Consider the following 21,303-nt stretch of genomic DNA (forward strand, 5'->3'; position numbering starts at 1 on the left):
AAGCGGCACCACATCAAGACCCGCGGCTGAATACATGGTCTAGTGGAGAGGGAAATTACTGAATATTCAAAAATAAACGTATTTCACATGACGAGAGCCGCTCTGGGAACGGCTGCAGCCTCCCCACCTCGAGGCCAGTCAGGATTTTGTGATTGCCCACCCATGCAAGGAGCGTGCCGGGATGCTCAGTGCTGTGTTTCCCACCAGGCACATGGGCGACAGCGGGTACATGGCAATTCCTTGAGACCAAGGCAGCTCTGGAGCTGTTTGAGATGGTTTGGGAGACCCCCAAATCCCTGCTCATTTCCCCACCAGCTGCAAGAAGTCTCCTCCAGCAGTCTCATCCCCACACCCTGCTGCCATGTCCCCGAGCATCACCAGCAGCTCTTCAAGGCCCCAGTCTCCCTCCTCTGGCCCCATCCCAAAGTAGGCTACAGTCTCACCCCCAATTTTGGGTGTAATAGAGACAAGAGCTTTGGGAAAGGGAGGAAACGCTCCAGGAGACCGTGACTTATCTCGCAAGGTATCCCACCTCCTCGGGAGTGAGGAGACACCCACGGACAGGCTCTGGACGCCTGGAGCACCAGCTCTCCTTGCCCACAGCCAGTTCTCCCACCTCTGCTGCCCTTCTGGCCATTTCACAGACCATTGGACCTAACACCTGCATCCTGCTGAGCCTTCACACACTCGAACTGTTTTCACAGCACCAAGGTATTTATGAAACCTGGTGCCTGCACGTGGCCAGCTGCTTTACGCAATTAGAGGCTCTTCCACGCTGTGGCAGTGCTCAAGCAGGGTCCAGACGCCATCACCCATCCAGGGACCTGACCAGGGCACCATGCAAAAATAAATAAATATATAAAAACCCTCAAACCAAAACCAGAACAGAAGCTGTTGATCCCGCCAGGTTATATCCCTCCTGGTTAAAACAAATCATTCCTGTCTCAAGCTCCACTTCTACAGGAGATGAATCTGCCTGGACTCACTTCCATGGGTTTTCTGTCTGTTTCGCAGCATAAATCACAGCATAGAATTATAGAATGGTTTGGTTTGGAAGGGAACCTTTAAAGGCCATCTAGTCCAAGCCCCCTGCCATGGGCAGGGACATCTTCAACCAGACCAGGTTGCTCAGAGCCCTGTCCAACCTGACCTGGAATCCTTCAAGGGATGAGGCATCCACCATCTCTCTGGGCAACCTGGGCCAGGGTTTCACCACCCTCAGCATAAAAAATTTCTTCCTTAGATCTAGTATAAATCTACGCTCTTTGAGTTTAAAGCCATTACCCCTCATCCTATCACAACAGGCCCTGCTAAAAAGTCTGTCCCCATCTTTCCTTTAAGCCCCTTTAGGGACTGGAAGGGGCTCTAAGGTCTCCCTGGAGCTTTCTGTTCTTCAGGATGAACACCCCCAACTCTCTCAGCCTTTCCCCATAGGAGAGGAACGAGTGGGCTGAAGACCACAGAGCTCTTCATCAGTATAAAACCCTCCACAGCAGATGAAGAACATCCCTTTTCTAGGGCAGGGAGGCATGGCCAACCTTTCTTCCCAGTAACATTTGACTCCAGGAAGGTGTTTTGGAAAGAAAAAAATTTTTCTGGCTGAGCACAAGGCATCGGAGATTACCTGGTGATGATGGCGAGGTGGGGAGGGCTCATGCAAGCACCCATGAAGAGCACCACGTTCTCGTGCCGGGTCTGACGGTAAGCCATCACCTCCCTCTTGAAGGCCTTCAGCTGGTCCTCGTTGTCCCGCTCGATGTCGATGAGGCGGATGGCCACCTCCCCATGCCAGCGCCCGTGAAAGACCTGCCCGAAGCGGCCCTTGCCGATGAGCTCGCCGATCTCGAGCTGCTCAAAGGGGATGTCCCACTCCTGGAGGAAGATACTGGTCTGGCTGGCCTTGCGGGGAAAGTTGCGCGCAGAGAGGAGCGAGAGGTTCATCTCCTCAAAGTCATCCTCGGACTCCTGCACCTCCTCCATGCCTTCCTCGTTCTGTGGAGGGGGCAAAGGGAGGTGAGAGCTGTGAAACAGGGCGGGGAAAGTCTGGCCAAGGAAGAGAACATGGACAAAACCCCACTAATGCACCTACTGCTCGCTCAGACCCAGAGAAACTGGGCAGGTATCTCCCAAAGGCAACGGGGCAGCTGCGTTTTACGTAAAGCCTACAGAAACCCTGATTTTGCAGGGAGGCATTTATTTATCCCAGGGTTAATCATGGAATGGTTTGGGTTGGAAGAGACCTTAAAGACCACCCAGTCCCATCCCCCTGCCCTGGGCAGGGACACCTCCCACCAGACCAGGTTGCTCTAAGCCCCGTCCAACCTGGCCTTGAACCCCTCCAGGGGTGGGACCTTAAACACAAGGGTGTGACACACCAGAGCATTTAATTAATTTGCCTGAAAGCAGTGTTTCATCCTACCGCTGCTGAGCTGTACTCCACTAATACCAACTTCTCCCAACCCAGCACCCCCTAGTTTGCAGCCCCCCCACTCCCCGGGATGGGTCTGGCTTTTCCCTTGATGTTCTGTATATGCTTTCTACAGGATTAGAAGCTACATCCCCGTCCTCACCCTCCACCCCTTCCTCTCCACCACATTTCTAATGCATCTCAGAAAAACTCATTGAGTTATAAACTTGAGGGCAGACACGAAGCCCAGCAGGGTCCCTTCTTCATGGGGTGGGGACACGGATGCCTGGGCAGGATCAGGCCTGGCCGTTAATTCAATTATCGGCAATTTCACTGCACAGATGCTAAACTTAGCTTGTTCCTGTGAAATGTGCCCCGAGATATATATAAAATAAAGGCTCATTAAGCAGAGGAGCGAGTCCAGCCGTCTCACCTCTGAGGTGGGCTCCACTTCAATTTGAAGCAATGGGTTTCCTTCCAGGCTGTTAAAAGAATTACTGAATTACCGCCGGGTAAAAACACAGTTAGGTGGGGAGCGCGCACGGGCATCGAGTCCTGCATTCCACAGCATCGCTCTGCACCAGGACTAAAGGGATTGGGGAAGAGAAGTACCAGGCTCATTGCTAATTTGGGAGAAAAACCCCTTCCCACCTGGCTGCCTCCACCCCCAAGGACAGCCCTGGGTGCTCACACGGGAGGGGGGAGAATAGCAAGGATGAGCAATATTAATTAATGCATTCATTAACATTGGATGTGTGAAGTTCCAGGATGGATTTGGCGGTGTGGGAGCACACAAGCAGATCTCCACCCCATCGCCCAAAGTGCATGGTGCGGAGGATGCCCCATCGCCATGCGCCCTGGGAGGTGTCACCCCCAGCTCACCCAGAGCAAGGGACAGAGAAGAAATCATGTTTTTCAATTATTTTGGAGAAGTGGAGGTTTCAAAGACCCTCTCTGCAGTAAGAGCACCCACATTTGTCTAATTTCCCACCTCCCTGCACCAGGAACTCCCCTTTTTCTTCTCCATTTACACAGCACCTCCCACCACCAGGTCCATGACCAGGGTTTCCCTGCACCTGATAATTAATAGAGAATTTGGGAAATTCCGTGGGGAAGATCTGCTGGAGCAACTTGGGTGGCTTTGAGCATGATGTAAATGTATTATAAGTTACTATTATCAATAACAGAAATAACAGCATCGTCTCCCAGAGACAGCAAGGATGACAGGAGAGGCATAACACTCCCCAGGCTGCTCAGACGCTGTGGTCCCATGCTTCCTGTCCCATTCAATGGCCACTAAAGAGCTACAAATCAAGGGGAGACATGAGACCATATACAAAAGGAGCCGACCCTGATATTTTAAGCATCATGGAAAGCCCAGGTGGACACAGACGGCTTCTGCTGCCCATCACGATGCAGGAGCAGCCGTCTCCTCCTGCCTGCTCTTTAACCCAGGCACGGATTCCTGTCTCCTGAGGATCCGAAGCGGAGCCTGCTGTTTAACCCAGCCGAGCCCGGGGCAACCTCAGCGGCTCCCGCGGGCCACTTCCAGTGGGGCAAGCAAGAGGAGAATCACAGATTTTTTGCATATTGAAAGCTGTTTTCCCACGGGAGCCAGCCAGCCCTACCCCCGATACCTTGCTTTAGGCAGGGAAGGAAAAAAATAAATATAAAAGGCTTTGACTTCACCACTTTGCCATTAATTTCCCAGCCGTCAGCCACTGGTGGGGACAGCAGCTCTGTCCCTGTCCCTCCCATCGCCACCCCCAGATCCGCCGGACCCCCCGGCATTTGCCGATGGAGTTTGGAGAGCGTGGGTGAGCCAGACACAAAGCACATCGCATCCCAGGGCAAGCCCCCATCTGTTAAATTCCTGGTTTGTAAAATCCTTCAAAAATGGCATTTATAAAAAAAAAAAAAAAAAGCTCGGCGAGCAACCCTGAAATGTAATGTCACTGCTGGGGGGGCGCAGGCAGGAGGACCTTGGTGAACCCCAGATTTGGCAGGGCAGCTCAGACCCAACCTGCCGGGGAGAGCCGGTCCCAAGGCCAATTAGATACTGCATTTCAAAACTAATTTCAGTGCAAAGTTTATTGGCCTTGAAAATATTACAGGTGGGGCTGCAAGAACCACCTTTATTAAAACTGTCTCAAAGATCCTGGTTCTCTGCTTGTAATTTAGTAAGAGATTAATCACTTGGGCTTTGACTTCTTCTGAATGTCATTTTATTTTCCGATGGCGAAGTGCTGGGCATTACTGAGGGTTATAAATCACTCTCCTGCCCTCTCCTTTCAACCTTTCTCCTCCCCGAGAGACGAGCCAGAGCCATGAGCTGGGTTAGGGCAGCAGGAGCACCTGGGGGGGGGGTGGTGTCACCCCGACCATCCACCCCAACCTGCCCAAAAGGCATCCCCTGAGCCCCAGACTGGTCCTGCAAAGCCAGGGGAGCACCCATGGGTGCCCAGAGGAGGTGGGGTGCAGGGGATGTGCTGCCTGGGGAGGGGAAGATGATGCTAGCCGGGAGGAGGAAGAAGAAGAGGACGACTCACATGGGGTTGGAGTTGACGGGGTGGAGGATCACCTGCGGGGCTCGGGTCGGCGTCTCGGGCACCACGTCTGGGGAGAAGAGAGTGGAGTGAGAGTGGGCTGGGAGGCACCAGGAGCCCCTTCCAGTGCCAGGGGCACCCAGGGGAGCTTCATCCCACTGAACATCCCTCCTCATCCCATTTAGTTACATCCAGGTCCAATTTAGTTACACCCTGAGCTACAGCTGGGTATAATTTAGGGCCACCCAGCCCTGTAGCCTCTTAGTAGTGCACAGTCCTGCAACAATATACTGGTTTTAGGGAGAAATCCCATCCCAGCACAACCCCCCTGCACAAATCCAGAGGTGGGGAGAGCCAGCCATGCACCCCCTCCCCTGAAGGATATCTCAGCACCCCGCGTTACAGGAGAGACTTACCGGGGAAAATGAACTGCTGCTTGTACTTGTAGTAATGGGAAGCTGGAAAAGAGAAAAGAGGGGGTTAAACACCGATCTGCAGAGCCAGACGCTGGAACCTGCACCCAATTCTGCACCATGAGATGCCAGCCCCAGGTCTTGGTCCCCCCTTCCATGACCCGAACCTCTCCTACCTCCTTCTCTCTGGAGGATGCCACCTAGGATGTCATATAGGGGGCCCAGGCCAAAAATTTAAGATCTTAGCCCCCTAACAATCTGGCTGGATTATAACTTAATTTTTGCCACCATCAGCTACTGCTCTATACCATTTGGAGAGTGTTGATGTCATCCGCAAAGCCGCCAGTGGGATTTGGACACCTGGTTGCCAGCAAAAGCTCAGGGGCTCGGCATCATGGAGACACCGATCAATGGATTTGCAGCTGCTGCCCATTTTTGCCCAATCCAGCCCATCTAACTGTGCATTTCTGCCATGCTTCAGAGATGTGTCCTTCCTGGGCTCCCTGCCTGCCTCCCGGTGCACTGAAAGGAGCCAGTGGCTCTTGGCAGCCCCAGGAGTCACTGCCCAAAGCCAGCGCTGCAGAAGGACTCTGGGTGGTGGTACCCTCCATCGGCTGGTTTGGCTCATGCAGGCAGGCAGGTCATGGGTATGAAGCAAAACAAAGCTGCTGAGGCCACCAGAGGTTGGCACCAGTTCAGAAGGCACTTTCTCCTTAAGCTTTAAGACCCCAAAGACCATCCCTCAGCTTTTCTTCTCCAGCTTCGAGACCCCAAAGATCGACCTCAGCTCTGCAGCAGGACCTGAGGACCCCTGAGTCAAGATCAAAGGAGACTTGAAGGTAATTCTGGCTGAAAAAGGTCACCATGTTGCAGTTTCCAAACTCAAATCCTAATCCCCAAGATGACCATCATGATGAGATGAACCATGGAGAACTTCCCGCACAGGAAGATGAAAGGACAGTAAGTCCTGCTTTGTATCAGACCGGCTCCTTCGCCGCAGGGCTCTGCTCATCATGGGCATGAAAGGAGGGAGCAACCACCCCCCACCGAGCTGCCAGGTCTGATCCTGCCCTGCTCCATCCCTGCCAGCCAGGCAAGCATGCCAGAGGCTCCCTGCGCTGGCTCAGCCGTGGTGGCAGTGACAGGATGTCCAGGTCCCCATAAGAAGATGCTGCTGCCCACTGTGGGGGTGACTTCTGTGGTTTCTGCTTGTCCCAGTTTGAAGTAAAACCAAACCAATTTTCTGTTCCGCAACTTTACATCCTAGCCAGGTGTCTTCTAACTCTCTGAAATGAACGGCAGATTGTGGAGAAAACTGCTCGTTCTCAGAATGATCAGCCCAATGTTTGTGCCCCGTGCCAAGGAACGGTGTGCAGGGAGGCCCTTGCTTATCCTTATTGCTGTAACAACCAAGGGCAGCCCATTTCGTTATTTGCCCCCTTAGAGGGTCAGAAACGGAAAAAACGTAGAGGGGTCACATCGGTGGGGAGGAGTGGACAGGAGAGGTGACCCAAACCTGACCAACTGGGGTATCCCATCCCATCTGCCCCACGCTCAGTATAAAAGCTGAGGGATCAAAGGGTCAGCCCCTTCCTGCGATGGCCGACGTCCAGAGAGGACTCTGTCTGTTCATCTGCCTTTGATCCCCATCCGTGTGTTCCTGACTCCAGAGCCGGAATCCAGTTCCCATCCGTTGCTGAGTCCAGTCTGGGACTTCCCCAGTGCCTGCCGGTGACGTGACTGTCATCCTGGGAGCTCGATACGGTTTTGTATATATTGTATCTATTTCATTATTTTCTTCTTTATTTTTATTTTAATATTAATTCTTCATTAAAGTAGTTTAGTTCATTCTAAACTTCTGAATCTTCTTATCTCTTTCTCCTCCTCTCTCTCTCTTTTGGAGGGGGAGGGGGGACGTGGGGGGGAAGGGCCATCTGTCAGTCTGGTTTCGGTAAATTCGGCCGAAACCACGACACAGCTTTAAACAACATGAAATAACATCTCAAAAGACCTTCAGGGAGGTCTCTGCTCCAGCAGTGGCACATGATATGGTTTTTGTCAGTGTCAAGTTGATGGTTGGACTCGATGATCTGAAAGGTCCCTTCTAGTGTAGGATATTCTATGATTCTGTGATGGGGTCACCAAATGCTGGATCCTCTGTCCCTTCCGCCCAGATCCAGGCAGGGGCCAGGGCTTTCCCAACAGGTGGTTTGGGACTGTTAATTGCTGTGAGCGGGGCTATCGCACTGCTGAGACACCAGGATGCTTCATCTCTGCGTGGACCACCATGATCTTGTTTATACCAGCATGGAAACCGACGCTGTGGACTATCCTCCCAAGCACCTGCTTGAGGGCTGCAGCTGGCAAAATCCCAACCTGGGGAGCAGCAGAGGGAGCCCAGCCCCTCCTTGAAGGATGGGCGACTCCTTGGGGTGCTCAGTGCTTCCTCGCAGCTCCTCCGCTGTCTTCCTCACACCCCTCCAACATCTTGCCTGAGCCTCAGACACTCCAGCAAGTGAGACTTATACTTGGCTGCAGCCTCTCCAGGCACACGAGGACCTGTGTTGTTTGGTTGGTGGTTGGGGTTTTTTTCCCAGCTTTTGGAAATGTTTGATATTGTGGCGATGGATCCTGCCAGTCAAATCCCTCCTCGCCTCCCTCTTCCTCCTCCTCCTCCTCGCTGAAGGCTTGTCAAGATGGAAGGGAGGAATTGCCACGTCACAGCAGGATCAGCAGAGCCTGAAGGTGCTGTCTGGTTTCTCCAGAGAAGCAGTCCTGACGCTCCTTCCTACCGGACAAGTTTGTTAACCCTGGGGGTTTGGGGATGCAGGAGGGACCCCAGCCTCCTAGCTGATGGCCCATAAAAGAGGCTTGAAGGGTCACCAGCCCTGAAGCAGCTGTGAGTGCTCCAGCATCTCAGAGATGGGTCAGGGCCGTGGCTCCCCATTGCCAGGCCCTTTTTGGGAGCGGCTGGAGAGGCAGGAGGGTGGTTGCAGACAGTTGAGCCCCTCCATGCTGCCAGGAGAGATCTGAGCTGTTCCCCTCCAGGAAGGGACCTTCCCTGGAGCAGAGACACTTCCTCAAGGACATCCTGAAAGCAGCTGCGCTGGGACAGGTTTCGGCACATCCTCAGCCCAGGAGAAGCTTTTACAGACATTTAGATGTAACTCCTGTGTCCTGCAGCCACCGTGACCAAACTGCTTCTTCCACCATCCCTGAAAAAACTGAGCTCCAGGAGCAGATGGGTCTCAGGTACCCAGACAAGACTTGGTGGGATAAGCTATGTCAGATACCCCCAGCATCAGCTACTCCCCAGTGTCACCCCACATGCGCTGCCAACAGGCTTGTTGGGGGCCCGTCACCCCAAAGGCACAGGGAAGTCAACCCAAGTTACCCCTGTAGAGGCGTAAGACCTTGTTTCCCATTTGCTGTTGAGCCAATTCAGTGGAGACATGCCATGGAGAAGTCATGCGTGGAAGGGTTTTCATAGCCTCAAGCGCAGCAGGTTGCCCGCAGAGGCTCCATCCTTGGAGGTTTTCAAGACCAAACTGGATCAAGACCTTAAGCTCTGACTCTGTTTCAAGCAGGAGGTTTGACTAGAGACTCCCAAGCTCCCTCCCAGCCTGAATTATCCCAAACCTGTCTTTGCTACTCATTTCTGCTTCCTACTTTTCCCCATCCCAGTGTAACTCTAGGCAGGTGAGCAACTGAAGCAGATCCTTACCCTGAGGAGACCCCGGGGCATGAGCCCCTCTCATCGGGGAGATGTGGAGGTGGGGATCTCACGGTACCTGGCAAGTTGAACTGCTTCTGCTGGCGTGGGCACTGCGGGGAGGGATGCAGGGGGGACGGGGGCGTCGCGCTGGGCGGCAGCGGTGGGGCCGGCGAGGAGGGTGTGGAGGAGGTGGTGGAAGAAGGGTTGCTGCTGGAGTCTGGCTGGTAGGGAACAGGGATGTGGTCCTGTGGGACACGGGGAAGGAGAGAAGAGAGAAGCTGTTGAGAGCAGAACCAGATGGTGCCGCCCTAAGGTGCTCCAGTGCAGAGGACCCCCGGTGACAAGTGAGAACTACACAGGCCATCCCAGTCCCCTGTTTCCAGAAGCCCTAGAACACCACCAGAGCCCCAGCCTGGCCTTTCCCAAAGCCATCTGTATTCACAGTTTGCACCAAGGCCATTTCACACCAGAAAAAGGGCTCCTTTGCCAGCCCCTCCACGACTGAGGGAGGCCATTTGGGAGAGCCATAGCCACCAAGACCAGAGGTGGGGGCCACATCCCTGGGGCTCAGTCCTTAGAGAAAACAATGACTTGAGAGCTTCTGCTGCCCTCCTTTGAGCCAAAAGCCCAGTGCCTCATTGGGAGCAGGGGGCTGATTTGAAGGATCAGCCAACACATCCCAAGACATCCCTTGCCCTTCATCAGCCCTTCCCAATCAAGGCAAGGATGGCAGATTCAAGTGCACCTCTCCGGGACACACTGCAATGGGTGAGAAAGGACCACTGGGAGCAAACAGGGAGAAGAACCTGCCTGGCTATTTTAGATCAGAAAAGGAAAATTGAGGCCAGGATTTCCCACTTTGGTCATGACCTTCCTGCCCAACCTGGAGACACTCAACAGGGTCTGACCTTCATCAGAACTGAGCACTCCCACCTCCAGACAGGTGAACCCATGGCAAGATCCCTCCAAGGTTAGAAAATCTACACGAGCCTCCCCCCAGCAGGTACTTTTGTCCAAATTGATTAATTTTTAATAGACCATCCTGACACACACGACCACCTTGGATAGGTAAATTGTTTTTTAAACCAACACTGAAGCCCACTAACAATAAGATTTCAATGGTATTCACAGAGAAGAGGGTATCCCTACCTCTAAAGAAATGTTTTTAGAAATGTCAAAGGAAGAAGGGGACCCTGTTGCATAAAGCACATTTATAGAGGAAACTTTCACCAGAATGGGAGTGCTCAGGTCAAAGCCGAATATATATATATATACTCGTACACATTGTGCTTTGTGCTCTGATTAGAGAAAAGCTAGGAAAGGTGAAAAGAATGGCATGGCAGAGGCAGAAGGAGAAACGGGGCTGATGCCCTTCACACCCAAAGCCTTTCTCAGCGAGCTGAGTCACCTCCCTGGTGCCCTCTACTAAAATGAAACAAATCACTGGAAGGACGGGCACTAAAAAGGAAAACACATCTCTATTTCTTTTGGATACGTGCAGCAGCTCTCCAGCTTCAAAAAGCTATTTGCACCACCCCGTAAAAACAGCAACAGAGCAGATCGTTGCATATCCTAAGAGATTTAAGTTTAAAATCTGCATCCTGGAGAGCATCGGCCGGTACCCAGCCTTTGCTGAGAGCCAGAAGATGCTGAGGTCTGGGAGAAGCTGGGGGGTCCTACCAGGCTTTGGGAAGCCAGGGTTTTGACAACCCGTTCCCCATCAAACCCAGAGTTTTCCTCGCTTTGAGCTCTTCCAGCCCGCAAACTCCTCACCCTGCCTACCCCAGCACACCCGTGCAGGGCCTGCAGACCCGTGCTAGCTCCTGCCATCTGAGAGAAATTTTCCACCGAAGGCAACGGGCTCTAAATTTCATCAAAAACAACCCCTTGCCATTTTATTGCTAATAACGCAGGGCAGAAGCAAGCAAGCCAGGTGCACTCTCAGGTCTGGCTTGACCAGCTTTGCCAGGGACACAATCAAGTTCTGGGCTTGTTTTATTTGTAACAATAAATTCATTATTTACGGAAGACTCAGGTGGTAGCAGAGACCTCAAACCACCCCAAATTCAGCTTAGATCTGGAGACTGAGAGGCCACCATGGAGCAGGACCGGTGGGACACTGGCGATTTTGAAAGTGCTGAGCCCATTTTAATTTTAAAAGAAATAACCTGGGCGGATGCAACACACCGGGAAACCCAAGGGCTTCACAGCTCAGCTCATCCTACCTCAACACCAAACCCACCCTCACTCTGCTCCTTGAATTAGCACCAGTCCATGGGGTTATTCTTTTTTAGTTTAAGCCCCCAAGCAGCTCCTAGGTGGATGTGCCTGGAGACCCACGGGCTTGGTCCTGGCAGATGGCTGAGGGACTGGGAGATGCTCCATCCCGGGGACAACCCACTGGTCCCCTCCTGCCCCAAACACAAGGTCAGGCCATTGTCCCTCTTGCTCTTAAATTCTCTCTTTTAGAAATTACTCTCCAAACTGTGCTCCCACCCAGCAAATAGGGTTGATGCTCCCAAAGAACACGCCCTGGGAAGGAGCTCATGCCAGAAGCATTCCTACTGGAAGAGCCAAGGCCAACAGGGTGGCTCAAGCGACCCAACTTGGGTGACATTTGAAAATGCCACCGGTTTTGGCCCCCTGGCCTGCAAGAGCAGCAGCTGCACATGAAGAACCAGCAAAAGCTGCTGATGTTTTAGGGGGTTGGTCCCCTCTGCCAGGGGTGGGCATAAAGAGGGGTGGGCACAAAAGGGGGTGGGCACAAAAGGGGGTGCTCAGGGCTGGTAGGGCATCTCACCTTGTTGAGTTTGTTGGTTTTGGGGAGCGTCTGGCTGACGTGCAGGTCCGAGTACCTGGGGGGTTTCCGCAAGGGGTTGTTGATGTCGCAGGGCACCGACTCTGTCCGGACTAACCTTGCTGGATTAGGAAGGGAGAGAGGGAAAAAGGGGGATGGAGAGGAGGGGGAGAGAGATGGAAAGACATCAACGCCTCGAAGGAGCACGTGGGGTCACCCTGCGCTTGCAAACCGCTTTTGAATCGCTCTCCAAAGCAATTCCCCGTGGCAACTCCAGCTGCTCGGCTCCTGGCCCGGGATAGCAGCCAGCCTTCGGGCTCCCCCCTGCACCCAGGCTACAGCCAAACCCCCAGGCTTTAGGCCCCCCATGGTGGGATGCAAACTGCACCCTTCCCCCCCGCCGAGGGGCTGCAATCTGGGGAGGCTCAGCAGCCGCCACAGCCACCCTGCGAGCTGGCGGTGGGCAGCCAGCATCAGGAGGAGGCACCATCCTCTCCCTCGCCGCAGCTTTTTGGGGCGAGGGGAAGGAGCTGGCTGAGAGCATCCTTCTCTTGGCAGGGTGGGTTTTTTGGGGGGAGAAAGCCAGTCTACAGTCCAGGGGACTCAGGAACGGGCTGGCTGCAAGGTAACGTGTTTAAAAGGTTTTTGGGGGGGGGGGGGTTATTTCACTGATGCTGAGGCCATGCTCCATGCTCCCGTGCTAAAACACACAGCGGGCAGCTCCGGCTCTTCCAACATCACAGACCGCAGCCATAAACCCCAACACTGGTCCCCCCAGCAGCGCGGGATGCTGGGTTTGTAGCAGCTCAGAGGATGATGGGGGGGGGTCTTCTGCCCCTTCCACCCACATTTGCTGCAAGCAAGGGCATGGGAGCCGGAGGGGAGGCTGCAAAATTGCCCCCCCCCGGGAGCCACAGCAGCCCCGCTCGCCTTGCGAGGTGCCCCCAGCGCAGTGTGATTCCCCACGGTTAAACTGCTGAGCATGGGTTTGGTGGTATTTAATAGACAATAACGGCCTTAAGAGCTCAAAATTCAAGGCAAATGTAATTGGAAGCGTTTCCCTTAGGCGGTCACAGTCCTCTGGCTGTCGGGGAGCACTCGGCCAAAATCTGGAAGGAAAGAGGTGGGAAGCGGCGCCCGTCGTCCTGCTGCAAAGTTCTCCCTCCTCTGCGGATGTGAGGAACGGGGCTCTCCCCGGAGGAGAGCGGGATAAAGGCAGCTCCCAAAGCACCAGGAGCATCCTCAGGGGCACGGCCGTGTCCCCGCGGCGGGGACCCCCATGCACCGACAGCGCCGCGGGAGGTTTCGGGATCCCACGCGTCCGCCCTAAGCTCTCGACGGTAGCAAAAGGCTAAAACCTGTGGCACTTACCCCGTGCGGTGGGGAATCTGAAAAGAAAAGGAGGCAGGGGAAGGGTGGGTGGAAGTGGTTTGCAATGCAAATCTGCCTCGCCCCGAACGGCTCGTCTCCCTACAAGCGGAAAAAACGGTGGGTAAAATTTTCACAGAGCGCCCAAGCGGTTCGGGAGCCTTCGTCCCGCCGGCCCGGCCGGCAGCGAGGGTCGGGCTCCCGAATCGCCCCGGGGGGCTTCTGAAAGTTTTACCTGGCGGCAACATCCACGGAGGCAGAAGGGGGAAGAAAGGCCCTTACCTCCGCGGTGGATGATCAGCAGGTGACACGGAGGGGCCTCTTTGGTGCATTTGTTGTGGCACTTGAGCCTGGCAGGGGACAGAGAAAAGACGTGAGAAGGGAGGGTGAGGGGGATGCGGAGCATCACAGTCTGGCCGGAGGGATGCGGCTCAGAGCAGGGAGCATCGCTGCAGCCCAGGGACCCTTTTTCCACCCAGGAAGGTGACTTAATGTAATATCTTGGTTGTGCACAACCCTTGGGCGCTCGCTGCCTGAGGGGACCCGTGGGCAAACCTTCCCCGATCCCTGTGGCTTGTCCTCGGGAAGACCCATGAATCCTAAATCCAGGCAGTGGGCACAGGGATAAGAAGTGATGCGGGATGCACATCCCAGACCATCAGGGCTGTTGGTGGGGAGGAGGCAGGGGCTGCACGCCCTTGGAAAATGAGAGCCATGGTGGGTCCATCTGTCCCGATGGAGGGGCGTGGGAACCCCCAAACCCTTTCTCTGCCGGCTGCGGGGCACCAGGCACCCACCAGCCAGCCCCAGAAAGCCCAAAATTGTCATTTCTTCCAACTCCGGATGAAACAAAAGGAGCAGAGACCCACACTGGGGGGAAAGTCCTTTCCCCCCAACCACCATCCAGCGCTAACGTTGCTTTATGCTTAATTAAATTCAAGGGCAGCAGAGGGGAAGGAAGCGGCTGCCCCGGCCTCCCCTTTGGCTCCCGATGAATCTCTGCCATTGTGCCCTCCCTCCTGGCTTTATTACCAGGACATTTAACAAAAATAATGAGAGCATTTACGGCTACGTTGAATATTCTGCAGAGCTTTGCCTGGTTTCGCAGAGCCGGGGCAGGAGTCTGCGGAGGGCTTCACCCCCGGGTCATGCATATAGGCATAAGGAGGCTCCCGCCGCCCCGAAACATTCCCCTTCGCTCTTAATTAGGGATGGAAACGAGTCCCGGGCTCACGCTCTGCCACGACGGCCCCGGCAGAGCGGGGAGAGCCACAGGGGGAAAGGGAAAGAAGAGAAAAGGATTTTAAAAAAACAAAGGTAAAGGATGGGGGGAAAAAAAAAAAAAAAAAAAAAAAAGACGGCAGCTACAAGTCAATGAGCTGGGTAATGAAAATTCAGGAGCCGAGCGTGTTAGCTTTTATTACAAAGCCGTTCCTAGAGGGAAAGGCAGAGATTAATTCGGTATCCGAGGCTTGGGGGGAGATTTGGGGTCTGTTTGTTTGTTTTACCTGCTCGTTCCCTTCCTGTTTCTGGGGGAAGCAGCGCTGGGGCCAGGTAGCTACGGCATAGCCAGCGAATCTAAATACTTCATTCACCTGAACTTCTAACACCCGGGGAATTTATTTGCTCTTTTCTGAGCAACTACAGGCAGCAGAACGGACACAGAGCGGGAGCATCCCAGCATCCCTCCAGCCCCAGGCAGGCAGAGCAGGCAGGGACTGCAGGCAGCAAAGCCTCCAGCTGCTTGAGCATTGAAGGCAATAAGAATCGCCACTTTAAAATACAGATATTTGATAATATCACTTCCAGAAAACCCTCGCCAGCTGCAGAGTAACCAGGCATTTCTTGTCCAGGTTTAAAATCCCAATTTGCTAACTCATCAGCATTTAATCAACGGCAACAGCGATCGTTATCACTTCATAGCTCGGGCTAACTCAGTTACCCGCAGACAATCGGCGTATTCCCAGCACACGTCCCTAGAAAAGGCAATCCTGTCTCCAGAAGCAGCTTCACTAAGTGCTGATGGCTGCACGATACTGTGGAAGAGCTGGGCTCCGATGGATTTAAAGCACTACAAGTGGCCCCAACCTCTGCCTCCCTATCTTTTTCCAGTCCTGCCCAATTTTACAGCCCCCTCTCCTTTGCACCGCAGCTTAACTGCGGGTTTGGGGTGGGTTGGCTCCTCAATGCCACGATATTGCCAGGAAACAGGGGGCCACAAGGCTTTCGCTGCTGGGAAAAATAGAGGATACAGCCCAAGGCTGTGGGCAAAACCCATCCGATGCCTGCTGCTACCCTGCACTGACCATGCTCTTGTCTGAGCCACTTTCAGCCTCTGCTCCAGAGCATCCATCACCCCATCTCCTATAATTCCATATGTAACCCTATTACATCCCAAGCCTTGGCATCCCAAGCCAGGCCAAGGAGGGCACGGAGCGGGGAGGCTGCCAGGATCTGACTCACAGCTCTGGTGCGACCAGAGCCGAGGTCTGGCAGGCAGCATCCCCCCCCTGAGGACCCCGCTCCCATCCCCAGCCCCATTTTGGAGTGTTCTTCACCCAATTTCACATCTCCTTAAAGCTTCCTGCAAGGATGAGCTGGCGAGAGGCTGGTTGGTCTCCCCGTACCTAAATCCCTGCCCGGCTCCACCAGCAAAACCCCGATTATCCCCCCCCCCAGCATCAGAGAGCGACACAAACGGCCCCGGCACCGTGCCGTACTTGCAGTTTTTGCATTTTAAGCCGAACAACATTCCTTTCCCGCAGACGGTGCAGGTCTGAGACATCCAGTACTTGGTGGAAAACCTGCGGAAAGAAACACGGAGAGATGAAGCAGCATCCCCCCCATCCGTGCTCCTGCAGGAACATCTCCCAAGCCGCCCTTATCTACTGAGCCCCCATCTATCCTTCCCTTTCTGGCCTCAAACAGTGCTGCAGGTGTGGAGGCATCTTTCTAGGGATGCCAAAGCACAAATCTGAGCCACTCTTTGGTTACACAGAAGGGCAAAAGAGGGTCCAAGCTGGCCAGGATGGCCACTAGCCACCGGCTCGCTGTGGTTCCCAAGCTTTACCCACCCCCGGCTGCAGCCAGAGCCCCCAAAAGACCTCCCAGCCCTGGGGACCCCAGTCTCCAACACATTAGAGAAGCGTCTGCCCCATCAAACAGCAGCACCGAGGTTATTTCTAGTGCTTTTCCTTCTCAAGGTAGATATGGAAGGGCAATAATCCGGAGATGAGAAATTTGTTGAAGGTTGGCAAGGTCATGGATAATACACGGCTTTTATTGATAGCGACTCAAGCCTTATCTAAACCAAATCTGAACTGAAATGGAATTTAAATGGGCTTCTAGGATAGCGCGGCTTACCACGGGAAACGGAGGGAACAGCCCCGAGCCCCCCATCCTGGGCCAGAGATGGAAAGGGAGATGCTCATCCCCCAGGATAAGGGGAAGATTCACCTGGTGCCGCGTACCTGTGTTTTATCGAGTTTCCTAGATCTCGACGGGGGATCTGCGGGGACCAGCGAGGCACTGACAGCGTATCTGCGGGGAGAGGAGAGAGAGGGGAAAACCATCAGGTGGTAATAACGGCGAGAGCCGGGGTTTAAGCTTTTGGGGAGAGGAACAAAGGACAAAAAAAAAAAAAAAAAATTGGATTTGCCTGATATTTCCCCTTAGAGATGTCCCACTGGGCCCCCTTTCTGAAAAGCAAGAGACTTTGTGCTTGGGTCTGCAGGGAACCAGGGTCTCCTGCCCCACCATAATGGCCCCCAGGACCCAGTTTGGGCCAGGGGGAGAGGAGGGAGGTGATGCACCCACCCCATGAGAGCTGCACCCATCCATACACGGAGTAGGATTGCACAGCTATCGGAGCCACGTCAGGATGTCCAAACACGACAGGGAAAACGAAGCCGAAACAGCAACTGCATCATTTATTAATAAGACATCACGTCTTGCGGTTGCGGCTGAACACAAAGCCAAGCGTCAGCCGCTTGGAAGGCAATTTAACTCGTGTTCAAATAGAGGAGCAAAGTAAAAAGCAGCCTCGGCGCTCTCCTTCAAAGGGGAAAGGAGGGAGAAAGGGTAACAGGACCTTGGCTGGGTAAGGAAAAAGAGATAAGTTCATTAGCGCCGGCTGGAGCAGGCAGGTAATTAGCAGCACAGCACCGGCTCCACATCCCCCTTCAGCCTCAGCAAGGGCAGAGACCCCCCCCTCCTCCTCCTGCCCGGGCCACGGGAGAGGTGCTGCCCCGTGGGATGCTCAGCCCCAGGGAGGGGATCGGTGCTGGGCATTTGGAAGCTGGATTTTCAGTAAGGGATTGGAGAGGTTTCCCGGGCACGGGCAACCAGCCCCGGCAGGAGGCGAGCCGAGCCCCGGCACGGCAGAGCCCAGCTGCGAGCCCGGCCGTTTGCTCAGTACGCCAGCAAATCCCTCGCTAAACACGCTTCCCGTATCGTCCCTCCGAGCGGGGAGAAGCGCTGTTTGCTTTCATATCCCATTTTAATATAGCAGGCGGTCGGGTGTTTTAATTGCGCTCTCTTTCTGAAGGTTACATTTACATGCTGCTCCCCGCGCAAGGCGCTGTTAAAAGTCTTGGGAGCATCCGAAAACGCATCCGTTCTCCGGTACCTCCCGCCAGCAGCTGCGCCGGCTCCTGCTCTTACTCTGCCACCTCGGTCTCCATCACCCCTCGGGCAGAGGCAGCAATTAAGATGTTGAAGGACTATAAAGTTAACTAAGGTAATTGCTGCCCCCAGCCCCGGTTGGCTGTTTTACACCAATATTTTTGACCCACGCTTCTCACCAGCCCTCAAGACAACCCACCTCGGGCTCCTGGACCAGCATCCCTCCCCCTACCCCAATATCTGCATCTCAGGGATGTCCACAAGCCCTGGGGACAATGCTCTAAAGAGCGGGACCACTCCATGCACAAGTGCTATTCCCCTCAAAACCTCATTTTCTCGTCAGTAAATCACATTACACAAATAAATCCCCCCCTCCTCAGCACCGGTCCTTGATGAACTAAACACCCGGGCAAGAGCAGCTCCTCTCCCAGAATTAAATTACAACCTCCACTTTATCAGCCACAATTTATTTCCACTAACTTTCAGCTGGCCTCAATTAAATCCTGCCGTCCTGGGGAGGGGGAGAGGGGACATAGGCAAAGACGGCTGAGCCTTTTAATTACTTTCTAAATGCGCTCACTGCAAAAATGTATTAAAGTGTATCAGGGATTTTAACCTCCCAACAAAAATGAGACCTACGTGATTCACGGCTAATTAAGTTCATTAGAGGGAGCGATACATGAAGGATCGCGGCAGTGAACAATAGAGCGGCTGTTTGCAGGAGGGAAAACAAGCAAAGCGGGGCAGGAGGGTAGGGGAAGGGCCCCCCCACAGCCACGGGGAACAGCCCCAGGGGTTTTGGGGGGCTTTGAAGTTAATTGGTGATTCTCCCCTTTAACCTGTGCATAGGAGATACTCGCCCGGAGAAAATGCTGCTTCTCCCCACGTGACGTTAAATTGGGGTGATGCCCCCCCAAGGGAATGTGGACATGCCGCAGCCTCCCCCCCGGCACAGAATGAATATCCTCATCAAAAACCCTAAATTGCCACAATTAGAGGCAACTGCAAGGAAAAAAAACCCAACCCTCGTGGCCACGGGAGCGTGTCTCGCTGCTGCGGGGTGAGAGGAGGGGGTGGGGGGGGACACCAGGCTTTGTCTTAGGGACCCCAAGATGGAGAAGTGCCAGAGCTGCCCCCCGCCGGCAGCAGGATAAGTTGACCCTCAGGAGCTTTGAAGCGCGACAGCCGGCTGCCCGCCTCCCTCCATCCCTCTGCTGCTGGCAGCTCGACGCCTCTCCGTTAACGACCCCGAGCTGCCCCGCACCGATTGATGTCTCCTGACCTCCCCTGCCCGCGTGTCAGTCATTACTTAGACATTTATCACCAGCAACCTCCTTTACGACTTTAAAATCAGAGCTCTCTCAGCCATAATTCCCCTCGCACAAGTGTGTGATGGCAGTTTTAGGATTATTTTCCCCTCTCCTCCTTCCCCAGGGAAGGATACAGCTGGTACCCACTGAGCATCCCACTGGGGACACCCCCGGCTGAGCACCCATCCCTTCCCTGCCTCCCCATCACCCGGCGGAACCATCAGAGGCCAAACCCTGCTCCCCAACGTCATGATGGGGTGTTTTAGGATTTTAGGATATTTTTTCCCCTCTCCTCCTTCCCCAAGGAAGGATGCAGCTGGTACCCACTGAGCATCCCACTGGGGACCCCTCCCAGCCGAGTACCCAACCCTTTCCCGCCTCCCCATCACCTGGAGGAGCCTTCAGAGCCCAAACCCTGCGCCCCGACATCATGATGGTGACAATGCCAATCGTCACATCGATCCTCACAGAGTGGCACATCCCCCCGGTGCCAGGGGACGCCACTTTCCACCAGCACACCCCAAAACCTCCGCGTTTTCCTTCGCTGCAGCATCTGGCAAAGGTCAGGGCTCCTGCTCCGCGCGGCACAGCTTATCCTTGAGTCAACAGCCCGCGCTTGACGGGATCAGATGTGCCAGGAGGAGAGCAGGGAAGGGGGGAAACCGCCCAGGCGGAGGGTGACAGCCGCCTCCGGCACGTCTCTGACAGCCGACACGGGAGAGGAGCCCTGCCGCCCGGCTCCCCGGCGGTGACAGGCAGCTGTGACAGCCACCGCTGGTCCCTGAGTGGCACCCGCGCGCCTCGGAGGTGACGGGGACCTGGAAGCTGCCTGGGCCGTGACGCCCTCCTTGCCCCCGCTGCCATCCCGACAGCTCCCCCGTGTCTTTCGGCTGCCAGGGCGGATGTTTCGCCTTTGCTCCCCATGCCTGGGCATCTCCTGCATGAAGAAGAGCAGCCAGAGCCCCCCCTATTTCATTTATTTGGGGTTTCCACCCTCCCTAGGGTGGATCAGGAGGGCAGCGATGCCCTCAACAAGCCCTAACACCCAATACACCATGAGCATCACCCGGGGCTGGCAGCTGTGCCGTACCACACCGATAGGGACCATGTTTTGGCACAATATCCCCCTTTCTTCATCTCCTGGCACCTTTTCTGGATGCCCGGTGAATTGCTGTGAACGTGTTATCCATCACAGCGACAGCCCAATAGACAAACCCTCCTCCTCCTACTACAGCAAACGGCGTCAGGCGATGTTGGCATTATGAATGGGACGGATAAAATCGATGGAAGTGAACTTGGAAAGCATCCCGGGATGAATCACCACAAAGCCAGGAGACTTTGCACTTGTCTGTAGACGTCCTACAGGCCCATGTCTCCCCTGGGCAGCCACCAAAACTCTCCTAGTTCTGGCCCAGTGATGGTTGAGTCCCTCTGAGAGATTATGGGGGCACACTGGAGTGAAGCCTCCTCTCAAAACAGTCCAACAATCACCTGGATGACAACCATGACAGCTACGGTGTCAGGTGGATCTCTACCACCCCATGCCCAGGCAGAAATCACAGCCTGGGGACCATATCACGATGGTGATGGGGGATGCTGGCAGACGTTACTGCCTGCCTGGTCCCAAATGGGGAGCAAAGGACACCACCGAGCTGCTCCGCAGCAACGGGTGCACCCAAGGGTGCAAAAGACCCTCCATGAGACACCTTGGTCCTTGCTTAAGCTCTTTTTAGGGCCAAAATAAGATGGGAGAGATGCCCAAACAGCTTAGCAAAGGAAGCTGCGGCAACGCCCGCAGCAGCAACGCCGGCAGCTTTCTATCCCTATGATATAAAATCCATGCAGGATTCGAGCTAAAAAGAGAGTCAACCTGCCCCCTCCATTAGTCCATGTGACAAACATTCCGCCCGCAATCACAGCCAGGTCCAAACCCAGCAACAGCCCCACGGTGTCCCCGTTGCGGGATGATCCAACGGGACAGAACGAACCCCCAAGCCCTCGCCCAGGGGATGATCCAAAGCAGCCCAACGAGGCAGAGCTCTTCTCAGAGCAGCTCTCGAGTAAGGACAACAGAGTCACTTTATAATCTCAGCAGTTCCTCTTTGCAGCGTGACAATCCTATTT

At 54.5% G+C, this 21,303-nt stretch overlaps 1 protein-coding gene across 1 annotated transcript in view; it reads right to left on the reverse strand.

The window, feature by feature from the left end:
• Nucleotides 1–21,303, reverse strand: part of KSR2 (kinase suppressor of ras 2) — an 82,822-nt gene that overhangs the window by 25,639 nt on the left and 35,880 nt on the right. The window contains exons 6-14 of the mRNA XM_074159501.1: nucleotides 16,717–16,786; nucleotides 15,967–16,050; nucleotides 13,529–13,596; nucleotides 11,882–12,006; nucleotides 9,158–9,326; nucleotides 5,370–5,411; nucleotides 4,957–5,023; nucleotides 2,841–2,889; nucleotides 1,625–1,992 (exon numbers count right to left, since the gene is read on the reverse strand). Of these exons, the coding sequence (XP_074015602.1) occupies nucleotides 1,625–1,992; nucleotides 2,841–2,889; nucleotides 4,957–5,023; nucleotides 5,370–5,411; nucleotides 9,158–9,326; nucleotides 11,882–12,006; nucleotides 13,529–13,596; nucleotides 15,967–16,050; nucleotides 16,717–16,786 (1,042 nt within the window). The remainder of the gene's footprint in view (nucleotides 1–1,624; nucleotides 1,993–2,840; nucleotides 2,890–4,956; nucleotides 5,024–5,369; nucleotides 5,412–9,157; nucleotides 9,327–11,881; nucleotides 12,007–13,528; nucleotides 13,597–15,966; nucleotides 16,051–16,716; nucleotides 16,787–21,303) is intronic.

This window comes from Numenius arquata, chromosome 16 (assembly GCF_964106895.1).
Source record: "Numenius arquata chromosome 16, bNumArq3.hap1.1, whole genome shotgun sequence".
In the NCBI taxonomy this organism is placed as follows: Eukaryota; Metazoa; Chordata; class Aves; order Charadriiformes; family Scolopacidae; genus Numenius; species Numenius arquata.